Source organism: Miscanthus floridulus, chromosome 13, assembly GCF_019320115.1.
Source record: "Miscanthus floridulus cultivar M001 chromosome 13, ASM1932011v1, whole genome shotgun sequence".
Classification (NCBI taxonomy): domain Eukaryota; kingdom Viridiplantae; phylum Streptophyta; class Magnoliopsida; order Poales; family Poaceae; genus Miscanthus; species Miscanthus floridulus.
This window is the reverse complement of record NC_089592.1, coordinates 59,513,026-59,529,828: the sequence shown is the minus strand read 5'-3', so window position 1 is coordinate 59,529,828 and position 16,803 is coordinate 59,513,026. Positions and strand designations below refer to the sequence as shown.

Sequence of the window (16,803 nt, the reverse complement as noted above, 5' to 3'; positions counted from 1 at the left end):
ATTTAGAAAGATAGTGGCTAATGAGTTTGAGATGTCCATGATTGGAGAGTTGAGTTACTTCCTTGGTCTTCAAATAAAGCAATTGAAGAATGGTACATTTGTGAGTCAAGGTAAGTATGTCAAGGACATGATCAAGAAGTTTGGCAATGAGTGATAGCAAAGCCATTAGTACACCAATGGGAACAAATGGCAACTTGGATAGTGATGCAAGTGGCAATATGGTGGATCAAAAATTGTATCGGTCTATGATTGGAAGCCTACTCTATGTGACCGTATCAAGACCGGATGTCATGTTTAGTGTATGTATGTGTGTAAGATTTCAAGCCTCACTAAGAGAGAGTCATTTGAAGGCTACAAAGAGAATATCGAGGTACTTGAAGCATACACAAAATGTTGGTTTGTGGTATCCCAAAGGAGCAAAGTTTGAGCTAGTTGGTTACTCCTGACTCGGATTATGCGGGATGCAAGGTTGAAAGGAAAAGCATCTCTGGACACATGTCAATTGTTGGGAAGATCACTTATTTCATGGTCATCAAAGAAGCAAAATAGTGTTGCATTATCAACCAGCCGAAGTCGAATACATATCCACCGGTAGTTGTTGTGCACAAATACTTTGGATGAAGGCCACTTTGAGTGACTTTGGAATCAAGTTCAAGAAAGTGCCATTGCTATGTGACAATGAGAGTGCAATCAAGTTGACCAACAATCCGGTTCAACATGCAAGAACAAAGCACATTGATGTCTGCCACCATTTCATAAGAGATCACCAACAAAAAGGAGATATTTGATATTGAGAGTGTAGGCACCGAAGATCAACTTGGCGATATAGTCACCAAGCCATTGGATGAGAAAAGGTTTTGCAAGCTGAGGAATGAGTTGAACATATTGGATTCTCAAATATGTGTTGATGCACCCCCCCCACTTATATGATATGCCTCTCCTTCGAGCAATCCAAGGTAAAAGTTGATTGGCATGGCATATATCCTTGCTAAGGATATGTTTAGTGCATCTAGACATCTTTCATATTTAATAGGCTCATTCATGAAAATCAAATGAATTTGATGTTTGTATGGTACCACTATTGCTTCTATGCTTAACTTGATCTAGTGGTAGCATATGACATGTTTGTGGGCTTGTAAACCTAGTGTTTGATCTAGAAAATGAGCTCTAAGTATTTAACTCAATATGGTATAAGGATAACCCTTATTTTGAGGTGTGAAGAAGCTTGTCCTTAGATCAAATCGAGTTAAATGTCTTTGGCAAGAATTATAGATTGGACCAAATTTAGAAATATGATCCTCGCCCCATTGAATGACATTGATAATCTTAACCTATCTATATTTTGAACCTTTGTGGTCATTGATGACAAAGGGGGAGAAAAACAAAGATATTAGTACTATGGGGAGAAAAACTAAAGAAATAGTGTACTAAGATAGTGAAATGACAACAAGGGGGAGAATTTGAACATAGGGGAAGAGATATGACAAAGGAAAGGGATCAATTAAAATTTTGAGCACACAAGTAGGGGGAGCAAGCTCATGAACTTGTATGGTGCATTTGAATGTGCATTTCATATGTTTGCTTTCATGGCCCAAGCTTTAAATTTCAATATTCATGCTTGTGTGGTGTATGCTAGTTGTAGGTTTGAATGATGAAATGAAAATCTAGCATGCATAGGTTATCTAGTGATTTCATTTCCAAGTGGTATCGAGCTAACCATGGTGCTAAGGATGGTATATAGGTGCACTCCGATTGGTATCACGCTTCAAAGGTCCATCTTTTATACCTTAGCATCATTTGATAGACATTGTCTCCTATATTTCCTATCTAAGCATAGGTGCAAGCTACAATCCAAAACTCTTAGCACATATGTAGGGGGAGCAATTGCTACCATATGGGGTTCATGAAACTTGTCTATATCCTTTTACACATAGTAAATATGCTTGGACAAGCAACATGGATTCAATTGAATTTCAATTCATATCTTTGTATAAGGGTTGTCATTAATTACCAAAAAGGAGGAGATTGAAAGCTCTAGTTTGGTTTTGGTGAATTGATGAAACCCTAAGTGCTAACCTAGTTTATCAAGTGATCATAAGATAGGTAGCACACTCCAAGTGGTGAAGCAAATGAAGATCATGACATGATGATGATGATGCCATGGTGATGATCAAGTGCTTGGACTTGAAAAGAAGAAAGAGAAAAATAAAAGGCTTAAGGCAAAGGTATAAATGATATGAACCATTTTGTTTTAGGTGATCGAGACACTTAGTGAGTGTGATCACATTCAGGATCGATAGTCCGTACTATTAAGAGGGGTGAAACTCGTATCGAAATGCAGTTATCAAAGTGCCACTAGATGCCCTAACTCATTGCATATGCATTTAGAGTCTAGTGGAGTGCTAGCACCCTTGAAAATGTTTGTGAAAATATGCTAACACATCTGCACAAGGTGATACACTTGGTGGTTGGCACATTTAAGTAAGGGTGAAGAAAATAGAGTTGAAAAGGAGTTAGTCACGCTGGTCACACGTAGTGACCGGACACTGGTCTCGATAGGACCAGTGTGTCTAGTCAGTGGCAGCAGAAAATGTGTAGGTGTCGGTCTTCGATTGAACGATGGCGTTGAAAGTGACCGGATGTTGGCTAGGTGCGTCCGGTCGCACTGGTGTGGCGCGCACAGAAGAGACGCTGACTGACCAAACGCTGCATGAGTCCGGTCGAGCATGACCGGACGCGTCTGGTCGAGATTTCTTGCTTCTGGTACCTTACTAGAAATGACCGGACGCTGGTGTTGGAGCATCCGGTTACTTCGCGTCTGGTCATCACTTGACCGTTAGGATCAGACGCTCAGTATTTGAAGAGAGGGGACACATGGCATGCATCGCATGACCGGACACTGGGGTCCTACATCCGGTCGATCTGACCGGAGCGTCCGATCACCCTGTGTTGTGCGCAGTGAGGGGGTACAACGGCTCTATTTCGTGGGGGCTTCTATATTAAGCCCCATGGCTGGCTCAAGCTCACTCTCTTGGCTATTTATATTGACATAGCAACCTTGTGAGCTTAGCCAAAGCCCTTCCACTCATCTCCATTATAGATCCAACATCTTTGTGAGATTGGGAGTGAATCCAAGTGCATTGCTTGAGTGTTTGCATCTAGAGGCACTTGGTGTTTGTGTTTTACTGTGGGATTCGCTTGTTACTCTTGGTGGTTGCCGCCACCTAGATGGCTTGGAGCAACGAGGATCAACGAGTGAAGGTTGGTGATTGTCTCCAACTCTGATCGTGGTGATTGTGAGCGGTTCTTGACCTTTCCCCAGCGGAGAGGCAAAAAGTACTCTAGTAAATTGCTCGTGGCTTGTGTGATCCTCATCTTATGTTGGTTGTGCAGCACCCTATTGAGTGTTTGCGTGTGATGCCAATTAGCGCGTGAACCTCTAAGTGAGTGAATCGCCATAACGAGGACTAGCTTGCTGGTAAGCAAGTGAACCTCGATAAAAAATTATTGTGTTTATCATTTGATTCTGAGATAATTGGTCTTCATTGGTATACATTCTTGTGATTGATTGGCTCCTTTATCGACACGGTGGTATAAACAATTTGCTCACTCTCTTTAAATTACCGCAAACTAGTTGTCAAGCTCTTTAGTGTAGCTAGTTGTGAGAGGCTATTAGTTTGGTTAGTGTGGCTCTTTAGTTAGCCTTTGAGAGCATACTAACTTAGTGTAGTGACGTAGCTTTTGTGTGGATAAAAACTATATAAACTAGAATTGTGGTAGGTGGCTTGCAATTTTAGTAGACCAGCGCAGCACTTGCTTCGTCTTATAATTGTCTAACCGGTTTGTTAAGTGTTGTTGTAGAAAGTCTTAATTGGCTATTCACCCCCTTCTAGCCATTATGACCTTTCAAAGGATGTGTGGGGAAGAATAAGGAGTAAGATAGGGTTCCTAATGCAAATGTACAAGAAAAAAAGAAATTATAAAAGCGGTTATGGTGGTTTGGAAAAAGTAGTATTTTCTAATATAAAATTGTCTTTTATATTTACCAATAAATATGCTTGGAGAAGCTCAATAAATATACTATCGAAGAAGCTCAATAAATATACTTCTAACTTTTTTTTTTGTAATCGCTTCGAAAACTCATTGACTTAGCAATTTTTGAGAAATATTGGAGACGCTCTTAGCAAGTCCAGGAGCAAGGAATACGAGGCTGCAACTGGGCCGGGCCGTGCCGATTTGCTACCTTTCTCAGATCATTGTACCACTTCGAGAAGGCCCAACAACATATAGACAGGCCTACTCTCCAACGTCCGTACTCACTCTTTGTCGGAATTTCTAAATATTTTCAAGGAGATTATTGTTTTTGTTATCTTCTACTTTTTGTATGGTCCCGATGTTGTTAAGATTCGTGCTCATCTTGCTGTCAGTTTTATGGTCCTTTTGCGGTTGTTAGGCCCTGTTTGGTTGGGCTTTTGGCTTTGGCTTTTGGCCCCAAAAGCTAAAAGCTCAACCAAAGGGGTTGCTTTTGAAGGCTGCTTTTTCAGAAGCAGCTGTTTTTCTGTAGTATATTTTTGAAAGCTGGTTTGACCCTGTTTTTGGCTTTTGGCTTTCTACTTTTCAAAATTGGTGGAATAAAAAGCTCTTCCATAGTTATTTCAAGAGAGATAAAGATAGAAGGTATATTTTATACTTGTTTAACCAAATAGCTTTCAGCTTTTCTACAGCTCATAGCCCATAGCAGCTTTTCCACAGCTCACAACCTACAACAGCTTTTTTCCACAGCCACAGCTCAACCAAACAGCTCAACCAAACAGGGCCTTATTATCCCGCTGCTTCTTACACTTTTCAGTTTCGTGTTATTATGGCAGTTGTCGACGGTGGTCGTGGCCTTGCCGCCGCCGCCGCCGCCGGCGGTGCCCGTGGCCTTACCAGCGGCGGCGGCGTCGGTGTTGGTCGCGTTGTCTACGGTGGCCGCAGCTTTGTCTTCGGCGGCGGCGGCTTTGTCGGAGGAGGCAGCGGCGCCGGCGGTGTTGTTCGAGGCGGCGGCGGGAGCGACGTTCCCCACGGTGCCATTCTGTCTCTTGTGTTTTGATTTGATTTGTATTGTGGTTGTGTCAGTCCACGGCTTTCTCGGATTTGGGAGAAATCGCCAGGCGTCCAGGCCAGACAGAGGCCACCTGAGGACGCGGGCGGACGGCCGCTGCGCGCCTGCACCGGCCGGCCCGCCCGCTTCTAGCCGCGCGCCGGACTGGGAGAGCGAGAGTCGGAGAGACGAGGTGCTGGTCGCGCGCTGCTGCCCCGGCGGCCGGCGGGATGGAGCTGGCGGCTAGCGCCGGGCGGGGCCACGGGGGAGGCCGGTGGGGTGAGCCGGTGAGGCGCCGGTGGCCAGGCGTCGGGAAGCCTTGGTCGCGCACGCGTCGGGACTCGGGAGGGAAGGGAGACGGCTGCGGGCTTTCTCGCTCACGCTCGCACAGACCGCAGGGTGGCAGAGTGGGAGAGAGACGAGGAATGGTTGCGTGCTTGGCCGGGGCAAGCTCGGCAAGGTGCTCCGCAACCTCCGCCCCTCCAATGTCGATCCCTGATTCGGATGTTGCGCTCGTCAGGAAGCCTCTCCCCTGCTCCTTCAGTTCGTGCCGTGTTGCTTGCTGTCGCTGATGTTGTAGGTTTTGAACAAGGGACTGGATTGGCAGACGAGGCTTGGTTCTGCTGCAATATTTGAGTACTATTCTGCAAATTGGGTACTACTGCACTAGCTCCAGAAAGATCACTATGCTGTTGAGGTGCCATATGCTGTTGCATTTGTCTTTCTTTAGCCAAGTGCACAGCATATGCCTGCTGTTGTGAGCTGCGAGGGCATGTTTAGATTCCAAAAATTTTACGTCCGTCACATCAAATCTTGCGGCACATGCATGAAGTATTAAATGTAGACGGAAAAAAAAAACTAATTGCACAGTTGAGTGAGAAATCGCGAGACGAAACTTTCGAACCTAATTAGTTCCATAATTAGACACTAATTGTACCAAATACAAACGAAAAGTGCTACAGTAGCCAAAACCCTAAAAATTTTGAATCTAAACACGCCCATGAATTAGTTCCCTGGATCTGAGAATGGTGTGGATTCCCAAACATATGTAACGACTGTGACATCTGATGTGGCCGTTGGGGTTGCTGAACAGGCTGAAGAACTCGACAATGATGGATTCATGCTGCTAAACTGGACAGACTGTCTGATGTATGACTCCCTAATGTTCTTCGAGACTTTTTCTGTGTACTATTATAAAAGATCGTAATCCTTTGTGTGCCTCTAGGAAAAAGCCAGCAGGTCTTTCAGCGTCCACTACTCCTAACTTTTTTTTATCCTCCATACCACTTCCGCTAGTTTGGGCTCTAACACCATCAACCCTGCAGGTAGTGAAAAGACGAAAATATCCTTAAGTCTAAATATGTTATTAATTTTTTTGAGCATCTTAACGACTTCAAATGAAAAAACTCAAAACTAGAAAGTTGTAGATCTCGTCGAGATCTATAATTTTTATATAAAATTTATTTTCATTTAATTCCACAAAAAAATGAATGATTTTCTAAGATATATTACTCATATCAAATCATTTTTTTTGCGGAATTAAATGAAAATAAATTTTATATGAAAGTTATAGATCTCGACGAGATCTACAACTTTCTAGTTTTGAGTTTTTTCATTTGAAGTCGTTAAGATGCTCAAAAAGAATTAATAACATATTTAGACTTAAGGGTATTTTCGTCTTTTCACACCTGCAGTTTGACGACGTTAGAACCCAAACTGACGGAAGTGGCATGGAGGATACGAAAAAGTTGAAGTAGTGACGCTCCGCTGAATTTTTTCAGAGGCACGCAGAGGAATTACGATCTTTTATAATGGCACACAGGGAAAGTCTCGTATTCTTCTGTCCACTGACATAATCTCTTGCTGTTTTGCTCCTGGGACTGCATATTCAGTAGGGTTGAGGCACATTGTTAGACCCGGGTGGTTCTGGCTGTAGGTACTAGTGTCTCATGTAGGCATTATCGACCTATGGATTTTATTCAAATTCACTGAAGATTTGCCATCCATTTCTGCTTGTAACCTTGTGTCGCTTTATTTTTTATTTATTTTTCCAATTTTGACTTTTGAGACATCAGAATAGGGTGTGGACGGATTTGCATTCAGTATATTTTGGTGCAACAGTTACTTTCACCTTCCAATATGTGAGCATCTTGGTGTCATTGGAGTATTTGGAAAGCTAGCTATTGAAAGTGTCTGAAACGTGACTTGGGGCTCTTGGTGGGTTTCAACTCTAGCCTACCCAACTTGCTTGGGACTGAAAGGCTATGTTGTTGTTGTTGTTGTTGTTGTTGGTGTCATTGGAGTATCTTTTGGCATCTCCTTTAGCTTGTCCATTTGCTAGCTATAAAATGCTATACTTGAGAAATAATGCTTTTTTGGTCCAGCGTTTGCCATTTCTAGTGATTAGTCTTGTTTTGCTTATAGAATGTGTACACATATTTAGTAATGTAGTACAACTACTATGAGTAGCAGGGCCGGTCTATGCATGTTTAGGTTGTTCGTCCAATCCGGCCATGGCATCGAACTAACTGCTCCTGAAACGTTCTAGGCTGCTAGTGTTTGTTCAGTTTACTCATAACTAGTTGTACATCCTCTATAATTCTTTATCTTGGTGCTATCTAGTTTTAGGACATCAGTATTGGTCCTGCAGAGAGTAGTAGGAGCGTGTCTAGCTCTAATTAATTTCGTTTGGAAACCTGCCGACCCACTGGACTGACTGACCGGACGGCATGGATTGTTCACTCTGTTAGTGCCACATCACACACGACTGTGTGCTTAAGTCCGGCTGTCCCGGTCCAATTAGCAGCTTCTCCGGCTCTATTCAGTTTCAGTATGTCTGTCCGGCTTCTGCTTCAGTTTCAGTACGTCCGTCCAGTCTACTGAGCAGCTATCATTATCTGCTACAGTACTATTAGTACTAGTACTAATAACAACTCACCTTCTTGGTTGGTCTTCTTGGTCGGCTGGAGTTTATCTGATGAACCTGCAAAATTTAGTATGCACACAACAAGAACTAATGAAATTTCCTGAAATACTATTCTGGATTGCTCACTAGCAGTTTTTTCTGCTTTCTAGTCTGTCTATATGGCTGTATCTTGAAGTGTTCCTCTCACTGTATTGTTTTCAGTATGTTTTTCAGTCTTCAATTGCATTTAGCAATTTCAGTTTTTAATTTCATTTGTATTATCATTTTCTAATAGGTTTCATTATAGGTTCAGGTTCAGTCTAATTTAATTGCAGTTTTCAGTTTTAGTCATATTCAGGTTATAGGTTCAGGTTCAGTCTTATTTAAGTTTAGTTTTCAGTTTCAGTTTTGTTCAGGTTCAGGTTTATTTCAGTTTATAATTTAAGTATTAGCTATTTCAGACTCCTGTATGTTATCTTTACAATTTCAGTCTTCAATTACAGTTCGCAAATTTCAGTTTTTAATTTCATTTTGTGTTTTCATTTTCTAATTTCAGGTAGTACTTTCAGCACTTGCAATTTCAGTTTTCATTTTCAGTTTGTATTTTCGTTTTTGTTTTTAGTATGAGAAAATGCTCAGTATTGGATATCAGTCACTCATGCATATTCTAAATTGTTCTTTACTTGATAATTGTGTTATTAATTTGTATAGTATTTCATTTTTTGAGTTGATGATCCTTTTTCTAAAAGGGCGTCGCCCCGCTGCGCTCGTTGTGGCAAGCCCGCTCAGCTCTAGTGCGTTTTTCTCTCCTGCATGTAACATATTGCTTCCTCTGTCTTCACCAGTGATCTGCTGTTGAGTTTTTCCCGTTGCACTTTGCTTGGCACATATGGCTTTCTGTCTCCACCAGTGATTTGCTGTCGAGCTTTCCCTACTGCTTTTTGCTTTGACGCCCTACACTTGTCTATCTATTAATGGGAATTGACGCTTGACGCAACTTTGTTGTGATTCTATTTAGTAGTAAATTATAGAAATTGAGTATTTTAGCTCTCATTTGCTTGTAGTTAGGACATTGAAGCATAACCTGGGTGGTTCTGATTGTTCATTGTTGTGATATACGGCTGCAAAAGCAGAGTTATAGTTTGGATGTAGCATGTACTAGGCATGTTGGTTTCTTCAAGTCGTTGCTTATGCTTTGTTGTTTTAATTTTCAGATACCCCAAGTGTGTTGAACTTAAGCTACTGTGTGAGGACACAGCTTTCTGGTCAGTAGGCAGGCTCCTCTCTTTCTCGTTTTCCTGCATTGATGACAGTAGCAAGCTCTCGGGTTGAATGAGTATGAGCTAGATTTATTGTTTTAACATCACAGAGCATAAAACCTTCTACATATTTTAAAGGTTCATGTATCATTTAGGTATGGACTTATGTGTGGAAACTTTATCATCAATGAGTATGAAGTCAGTAAATATCTGTAGATTCCTTTGATTAGTTTGTAATACTTGTTACAGTGCAATATTCACTACGACTTGGTTAATAGAGCACTACTAGTAGGTATATTTTTAATGTGTTAAGCCTACTTTTTTCCTCGACTCTGAATTATTTTTGCTTTTAGAAAAATGCTATGAATGCTCAACCTGAACTATGTGTATTTTCTATTTGATCTGAGAAATCTGATTATTATTTTTGCTTTTTAAATAATTTAGTTTTAGCCTAGTAGAATCTATTTCAGTATAAGTTCTGGTTGTGTTTAGTATTTCAGTCATTTTGTTTTAAGTATCTTGGCATTTTTTCCTCTAATGTTCAGTGCAGCAGCATTTTTGATAGTAGACATTGCCCAGGTGCATGTTATTTTCCATCGATTTGTATAAGGAGAAGGGGCTCCAGCTCACTATTTTTGTTTTTTTTGCAGTTAAAGCAGTTTTAGGAGCATGCAAATCTTGTGGTATGTAGACATCCTTTTATGATCTAGAGAAGCAATTTCAGCTTATCTAATACATGTTTTTGTCTTTTTAGTAATTTGTACCAAAATTAGATGCAGATCTATGCAGAAAAACAAATTTCAGATGAAGGTGCTTTGGGGTGGACTGGTTTGATTGTTTACCTGTGTTGCATCTTGTTCTTTTACTTCTGATTTGGGTGTTAATTTCAAGTTTGGTCTTGCTGTTGCTTTGGTCCTCATCGTCTCTGTCTGCTACGCCGCCACGGCCGCGGCCATCTACGTTGCCGCGTTTTTTGTTTTTTTAAGGCGTCAGGTATTTTCTTTCTTCTCCGTCAAGCATTCTTTATCTTTGTTGTCTTTTGGCTGAGGTTTTCCCACGTCATTTTTCAGGAAGTGGAAGATAAGTACCATAAAAATCTTCGAGGCATGTGACGTACAGATGTGTTCTTTATGTTTTTGCTTTGTTGTACCATGTGACGTGTCAAATTATGATTTGTTGAAAAAGTGGAAGATAACAAACAGCAAAATCCTCCACAAGATGTGTAGTCAGTCCCCTCTTTTTTCTTCTTCCAATTTTTCAAATTCCTTCATTTTAGGCATTCAAACCGGCCCATTGTGACTGTATTTCTGAAGCAACAGCAAATATACATTTATATATTTCTACTTATATAAAGATATATGGCAAGGGTCTAGTTCTCAGCATATTCGTTTTTCTTTAATATGAATAAATTGGAACTGAGAATTTGGAAAAATGGACATCTCTATTTTAAGAATTTAATAAAACAAATTTGATGTTCTAAATGATGGTGCATTTCCTACAAACTTAATTGAAGTTGAAGAAAACTGATTTAGGACAAAACCAAGAAGAACATTTTTTTTTAGAAAAAGGAACAGTCTTCATTCCGGCCTCTGCTTGAGTCGTGCACTCAACCAAACATAATTAAAAGTTTCAGCCTCTGGCTAAAAAACAAAAACTAGCAAAAAGCTAAACTTCTTTTGAGAACAAAGCACAAATTCAAAATAGTGAAACCCTATAATTTAGAACGTATAGGAGTATACGATATCTGAAAAACTCATTAGATTCTCTTGAATTAGTTATCTTGTTGTAAACATAGTACTTCCTCCATACTAAAAAATGAAGTCGTTTTGGACAGCGACCCGGTCTCCAAAGCATAACTTTGACTACTTATTTTTATAAAGATATTTATCAAAAAGTGATATATGTAAATTTTTGTGAAGGTATTTTTCAAGAAAAATCTATACATATGGTTTTTCACATTTCCAAACTCAACAGCTAAAAAATTATTCATGATTTATATTCGCAATGTTTGACCCAAGCCTTGTCCAAAACGACTTCATTTTTGAGTATGGAGTGAGTATATTTATGTCCTTTTTGGCAGAGTTTGGGTTTCTACAAAAATAATGAAGCTAGAGAAAGCCATGTTTTAGTTGCTTCAGCTTCACTTTCACCTTCACCCTTTGTAGCTTTATTTTGATTTTAGAAGCCGTTCTCATATATAAATGTCTGGGAGGGCCAATGGAGAAAGCTGACAAAACCATACGAAAGAGTCTTTCAAAACAAAAGTAAATAACAACGAATAAGCACCAAAAGGATAATATGGAAGAACAACAATAGGCATGTCCGATGAAAGTTACTAGGAGAAGTACTCTCTAGACCAAAAGAAGGAAAAAAAAAAACAAAACCCTCAAAATACGTACTCCCTCCGTCCCAAAATAAATGCACTTCTAGAGTTTAGATGAAGAGATCAATGTTAGTGAGAAATTACATATATGCATCTCACTAGTAGAGAATAGACCTTGATCCTCGGCCAAAATGGGCTCTAATCCTCGGCATTTTTTGCGCCCAGGGACTAGAGAGACCTTTAGTCCCGGTTGGTGGCTCTAACCGGGACTAAAGGTCCCTGCCCAACGGCTACTGCGCGCAGACAGAGGTGGCAGGGACCTTTAGTCCCGGTTGGAACCACCAACCGGGATTAATGTAGACTTTTACTCCCGGTTGGTGCCTCCAACCAGGAGTAAAGGTCTACTCCCGGGCCGTGGTTGCGCCGAGGGTTGGAAAGTTACCTTTAGTCCCGGTTGGAGCCACCAATCTTGGACTAAAGGTCCCCCTTTTATATCCCGGCCGTCTCCTTCTTCCTCTCCGAGCCCGAGCTTAGCACATTTTCAAGCTCACTGCACTAGAGTTCTTGCTTCCTCCCTTCATTGTTCCTCCATCCATTGTTCAATTTCTCCGTCGATTTCTTCGATTCCTCCGTCGATTCTTCAGTTGTAAAGGTTACCAATCTCATACTCTTCATTTTTCATCATTGGCTTATCTCATATTGTTCACTATATATATATTGTTTTTATGGTGTTTTTTTTATTTGTATACAATTTGAGCTCAAAATAACTTATAGTTTGCATATTTGGATGAAGAAAGATTAAAGTAGGTATTTAAAATTAGTATTCACTTTTTATTTCTAGCATGCATAGCACACTTCATTGTTTAGAGATATAGATAATTTTATAGTTTTTTAATTTTATTTGTTTATAAAATGAGAAATTTATAGTGTATTAAAAAATGAGTATAGAGAGTAGATGGTAACTGCTTCTGGGTCCTCGGCCTCTCATGGGTTTCCAAAGCGACTTAGGTCGGGCCTCCCTCTCATTTCATGCGGCAAGTGTCGTGATGAGACAAAGATTAGTGATGGAGTACTGAGTGAAGGAGGGTCCCAACAATGGTCGTATCATCTACAAGTGTCTGGATCGCAATGTGAGTTATTTTATCATATTTTATGATTATGGTTAGTTTATACCTATTTTCATGATGGTTGTGATTAAAGTTCTAATTTTTTGTTTTAATTTCAATGGGATGGCAGTGGACGATGTTCAGGCTTCTACTGGAGGAAGAGTATGTTGAACTTATGCAAAAATATCTTTCACAACAGGCAGATACGGTGGCTAATGAGGCAGCGATCCAGCCGAAGAAGCCCAAAGATGTTGCACAATCAGGGGATCTGTCTATTTTAGTTGAGATTGGTCGCGAAATCCTTGTGCTCCTGAAATGTATTTTAGCTTTAGTTCTTTTAGGGGTAGTTGGGATTGTCTACATTGTAGCGATGCTTTCATAAATTGTATACTTTTGTGGTGGCACGCATGTTGTATAAATAATTAATTATGATCTAGGTTTTAATATGGTATTTATGTCATGTAATGCATATGAGCCGGCATTGGATGTACAATGCTGATCGCCAGCTCCCAAGAGTTCATTGACGGCCGTGCATTCTTTGTTATGTGCGTCCAAGGCAGACAAACGCAATGGTTTCATGTGCTGCTCATGTGCCATATGTAAGAATACAGGTGGAATATCCTTGCTCAATGACTCTTCATTCACACTTGTTCAAGTCGGGTTTCATGCCAAACTATATTTGTTGGACGAAGCACGGAGAAACCGGCGTTGTAATGGAAGAAGGTGAAGAAGAACAATGGGACGACAATGATATTATTCCCGATGCTGCGTGCTTCAATGATACTGCAATGGGAGAAGCTGAAGAAGAGGTAGCCACAGAAGATGAGCCTGTTGATGATCTTTGTCAGGTCATTCAGTGACGCACAAAGAGAATATGAAAGTGAAAAGGAGAAGATCAAGTTCGAGCGGATGCTAGAAGATCACAAGAAATTGTTGTACCCAACTTGTGATGTCAGGACAGAAAAAGTTGGGAACCACACTAGAATTGCTGCAATGGAAGGCAAAGAATGGTGTATCTGACAAAGAATTCCCGGAGTTTGCAAATGACGCAAGAAACTTAAGGTTTGCTTTAAGTACAGATGGTATCAATCCTTTTGGAGAGCTAGAACAATAGTCATAGCACTTGGCCTATTACTCTAAGTATCTATAACATTCCTCCTTGGTTATGCATGAAGCGGAAGTTCATTATGATGCCTGTGCTCATCCAAAGCCTGAAAGCAACCTGGCAATGACATCGATGTGTACCTGAGACCACTTATTGACTGAACTTCTCATTTTGTGGAATAAAGAAGGTGTACGTGTGTGGGATGAGTACAAACAGGAACACTTTGATCTACGAGCATTGTTGTTCATAACAATCAATGATTGGACTGCTCTAAGTAATCTTTCAGGACAGTCAAACAAGGGATATAATGCATGCACACACTGCTTTAGGTGATATTAGAGGTGTATTCTTGAAAAAATGTTGAAAGGTCAGTGTACCTTGGCCATTCGTCGATTTCTTCCTGCAAATCACCCCGTAAGAAAGAAAGGCAAGCATTTTAAAGGGAAGACAGACCACCTGACCAAACCTCACAACCGAACCGGTGAGGATGTACTCGATATGGTCAATGATGTGAAAGTCGTCTTTGGAAAAGGACATGGCAGCCAACCTGTTCCGAACGATGCTAATGGTCATGCACCTATGTGGAAGAAGAAGTCCATATTTTGGGACCTACCCTATTGGCAAGTCCTAGAGGTCCGTAACTCGATCAACGTAATGCACCTGACTGAAGAATCTTTATGTGAACCTGCTAGGCTTCATGGGTGTGTATGGAAAGCCTAAGGACACATTTGAAGCACTGACAGGACCTGCTGTTGTTTGAGAAAAAGAGACAACCTGCATCCTAGAGAAGACAGATGATGGACGCCATTACTTACGTCCTGCCAGCTACACTCTAAGCAAAGAGGAGAAGAAAATCATGTTTGAATGCTTAAACAACATCAAGGTATCATCTGGATTCTCCTCAAATATAAAGGGTATTATAAATGTGCCAGAGAAGAAATTCTATAACTTAAAGTCCCATGACTGTCATGTTCTCATGACGCAATTACTTCTAGTTGCATTAAGAGGAATTCTACCTCCAAATGTACGTCTAGCCACCGTAAAGCTATGTGCATTCCTCAATGCAATTTCTCAGAAGGCAATTGATCCAACTGATCTAGCTAAACTACAGAATGATGTGGTTCAATGTCTCATCAGCTTTGAGTTGGTGTTCCCTCCTTCCTTCTTTGATATCATGACACACCTCCTAGTTCACCTAGTCAAGGAGATTTTCATTCTCAGTCCTATGTTCCTACACAATATGTTCCCCTTAGAGAGATTCATGGGAGTCCTAAAGAAATATGTTCACAACCGTGCTCGCCTAGAAGGAAGCATCGCCAAGGGCTATGGAACAAAAGAGGTCATTGAGTTATGTGTTGACTTTATTCCCGACCTTGACTCGATTGGTGTTCCTGAATCGAGACATGAGGGGAGACTAAGCGGAAAGGGGACACTAGGGAGGAAAACATATATTGGTACTGAAGGATGATTATTTCAATAAAGCGCACTACACAGTTCTATAGAACTCCTCTTTGGTAGATCCATATATTGAGACACACAAGGATCTCTTATGATCCTGAGTTTCTAGGGAAGACTGAAGCTTGGATTACGCGTAAGCACATAGAAACTTTCGGCGGTTGGTTGTGAAAAAATGTCAAGGTTATGAGATCATCCATGAGCAACTAGTATTTATTGGCTATACAACCATCATGGCATATCGTCACATACATAGGGTACTGAGATAAATGGGAACATATTCTATACAGTAGCCCAAGATAAAAGGAGTACCAACCAAAACTAGTGGTGTCCGCATAGATGCCACAGACCCAAATGGGAATAAGCAGACATATTATGGCCGCATAGATGAAATATGGGAACTAGAATATGCACCTACTTTGAAGATCCCATTGTTCAAGTGCCAATGGGTCAAGGTGACCAGAGGCGGGGTAATAGTAGACAACGAGTATGGAATGACAATAGTAGACCTTAGTAATATTGGGTACAAAGACGAACCATTCGTCCTTGCCAAGGATGTGAATCAGGTGTTCTATGTCAATGATATGTCTACCAAACCAAAAAGAGGGAAAAATGATAATGACTCAACCAAAGAGCCAAAGCGCCACATAGTTCTTTCAGGGAAAAGAGTCATCGTGGGAATTGAGGACAAGTTGGACATGTCAGAGGATTATGAAAAAGATGACCGAATTCCGCCCTTCAAAGTGAACAAAGACCCTAGCATCTTGGTAAATGATGAGGACACTCCATGTTTACGACGCGATCACTAACCAAGGGACATACGTAAAGAAGAAGTTCACTGCTGTGCCCACTTGATGATATAGTGATTTAATGTAGTGTGTGTTTGAGATATTATGTAATAATTGTGAATTTAGATGTTTATTATGTCGTGTTTCAAATTAAATCAATGTTTGATTTGGTGGGATTTCTCTCTCGAAAAGTTAAATTAGGATATTGAGTGATGAAAAATTAAAATATTAACGTTAAAATGATGTGAAAACAAATTTCCTGTCCAAAACCAATAGTTTTAATAATTTTAATTAAACACTACATTTTTGCATTAATGAAATAATAAATATTAGTTACATTATGTTTTATAATTATAACAAAAAATAAAAAAAGTTAGGTTATAGATTTTTCCTATGTGCAATAAAGAAAAAAATCCATATTTTTAACAAAATAATTTTATGCCTTTTATTTAATTTACTATGTATTTAACAAGACTATTGCATTTTATTAAAAAAATTTGCTCAAAACATGCGAGAAACAAAACAGCAGCCCACCTTTACTCCCGGGTGGGAAGCCCACTCGGGAGTAAAGGTGGGCTGCAGTTTCGTAGCCCGCCAAAAAAAACCTTTACTCCCGGTGCGTGTTACCAACCGGTAGTAAAGGACCTTTACTCCCGGCTGGTGGCTGGCACCGGGAGTAAATCTCCCTGGTATATAAGCATCAGTGCCTGGCACAGATCGATCCCCTCCTCTTCTTCCTCGTCGAACAGCCGCCCTTTTCTCCTCTTCTTCCTCGCACC

At 40.4% G+C, this 16,803-nt stretch overlaps 1 protein-coding gene across 1 annotated transcript; it reads left to right on the top strand.

The window, feature by feature from the left end:
* Window positions 1-4,861: 4,861 nt before the first annotated feature.
* LOC136499888 (uncharacterized) lies at window positions 4,862-10,675 on the top strand. The gene is made up of 6 exons (XM_066495386.1): window positions 4,862-5,066; window positions 9,203-9,253; window positions 9,898-9,930; window positions 10,002-10,057; window positions 10,139-10,240; window positions 10,318-10,675. The coding sequence occupies exons 1-6, from the start codon at window positions 4,862-4,864 to the stop codon at window positions 10,357-10,359; spliced, it is 489 nt and encodes a 162-aa protein (XP_066351483.1). The 3' UTR covers window positions 10,360-10,675.
* Window positions 10,676-16,803: the final 6,128 nt, after the last annotated feature.

Coding starts and splice junctions, on each gene's coding strand:
- LOC136499888 (XM_066495386.1), top strand. CDS start 4,862: ATGGCAGTTGTCGACGGTGGTCGTGGCCTTGCCGCCGCCGCCGCCGCC. Junction 5,067..9,202: donor CGGGAGCGACGTTCCCCACG/GTGCCATTCTGT, acceptor TTTAATTTTCAG/ATACCCCAAGTGTGTTGAAC. Junction 9,254..9,897: donor TGTGAGGACACAGCTTTCTG/GTCAGTAGGCAG, acceptor TTTTTTTTGCAG/TTAAAGCAGTTTTAGGAGCA.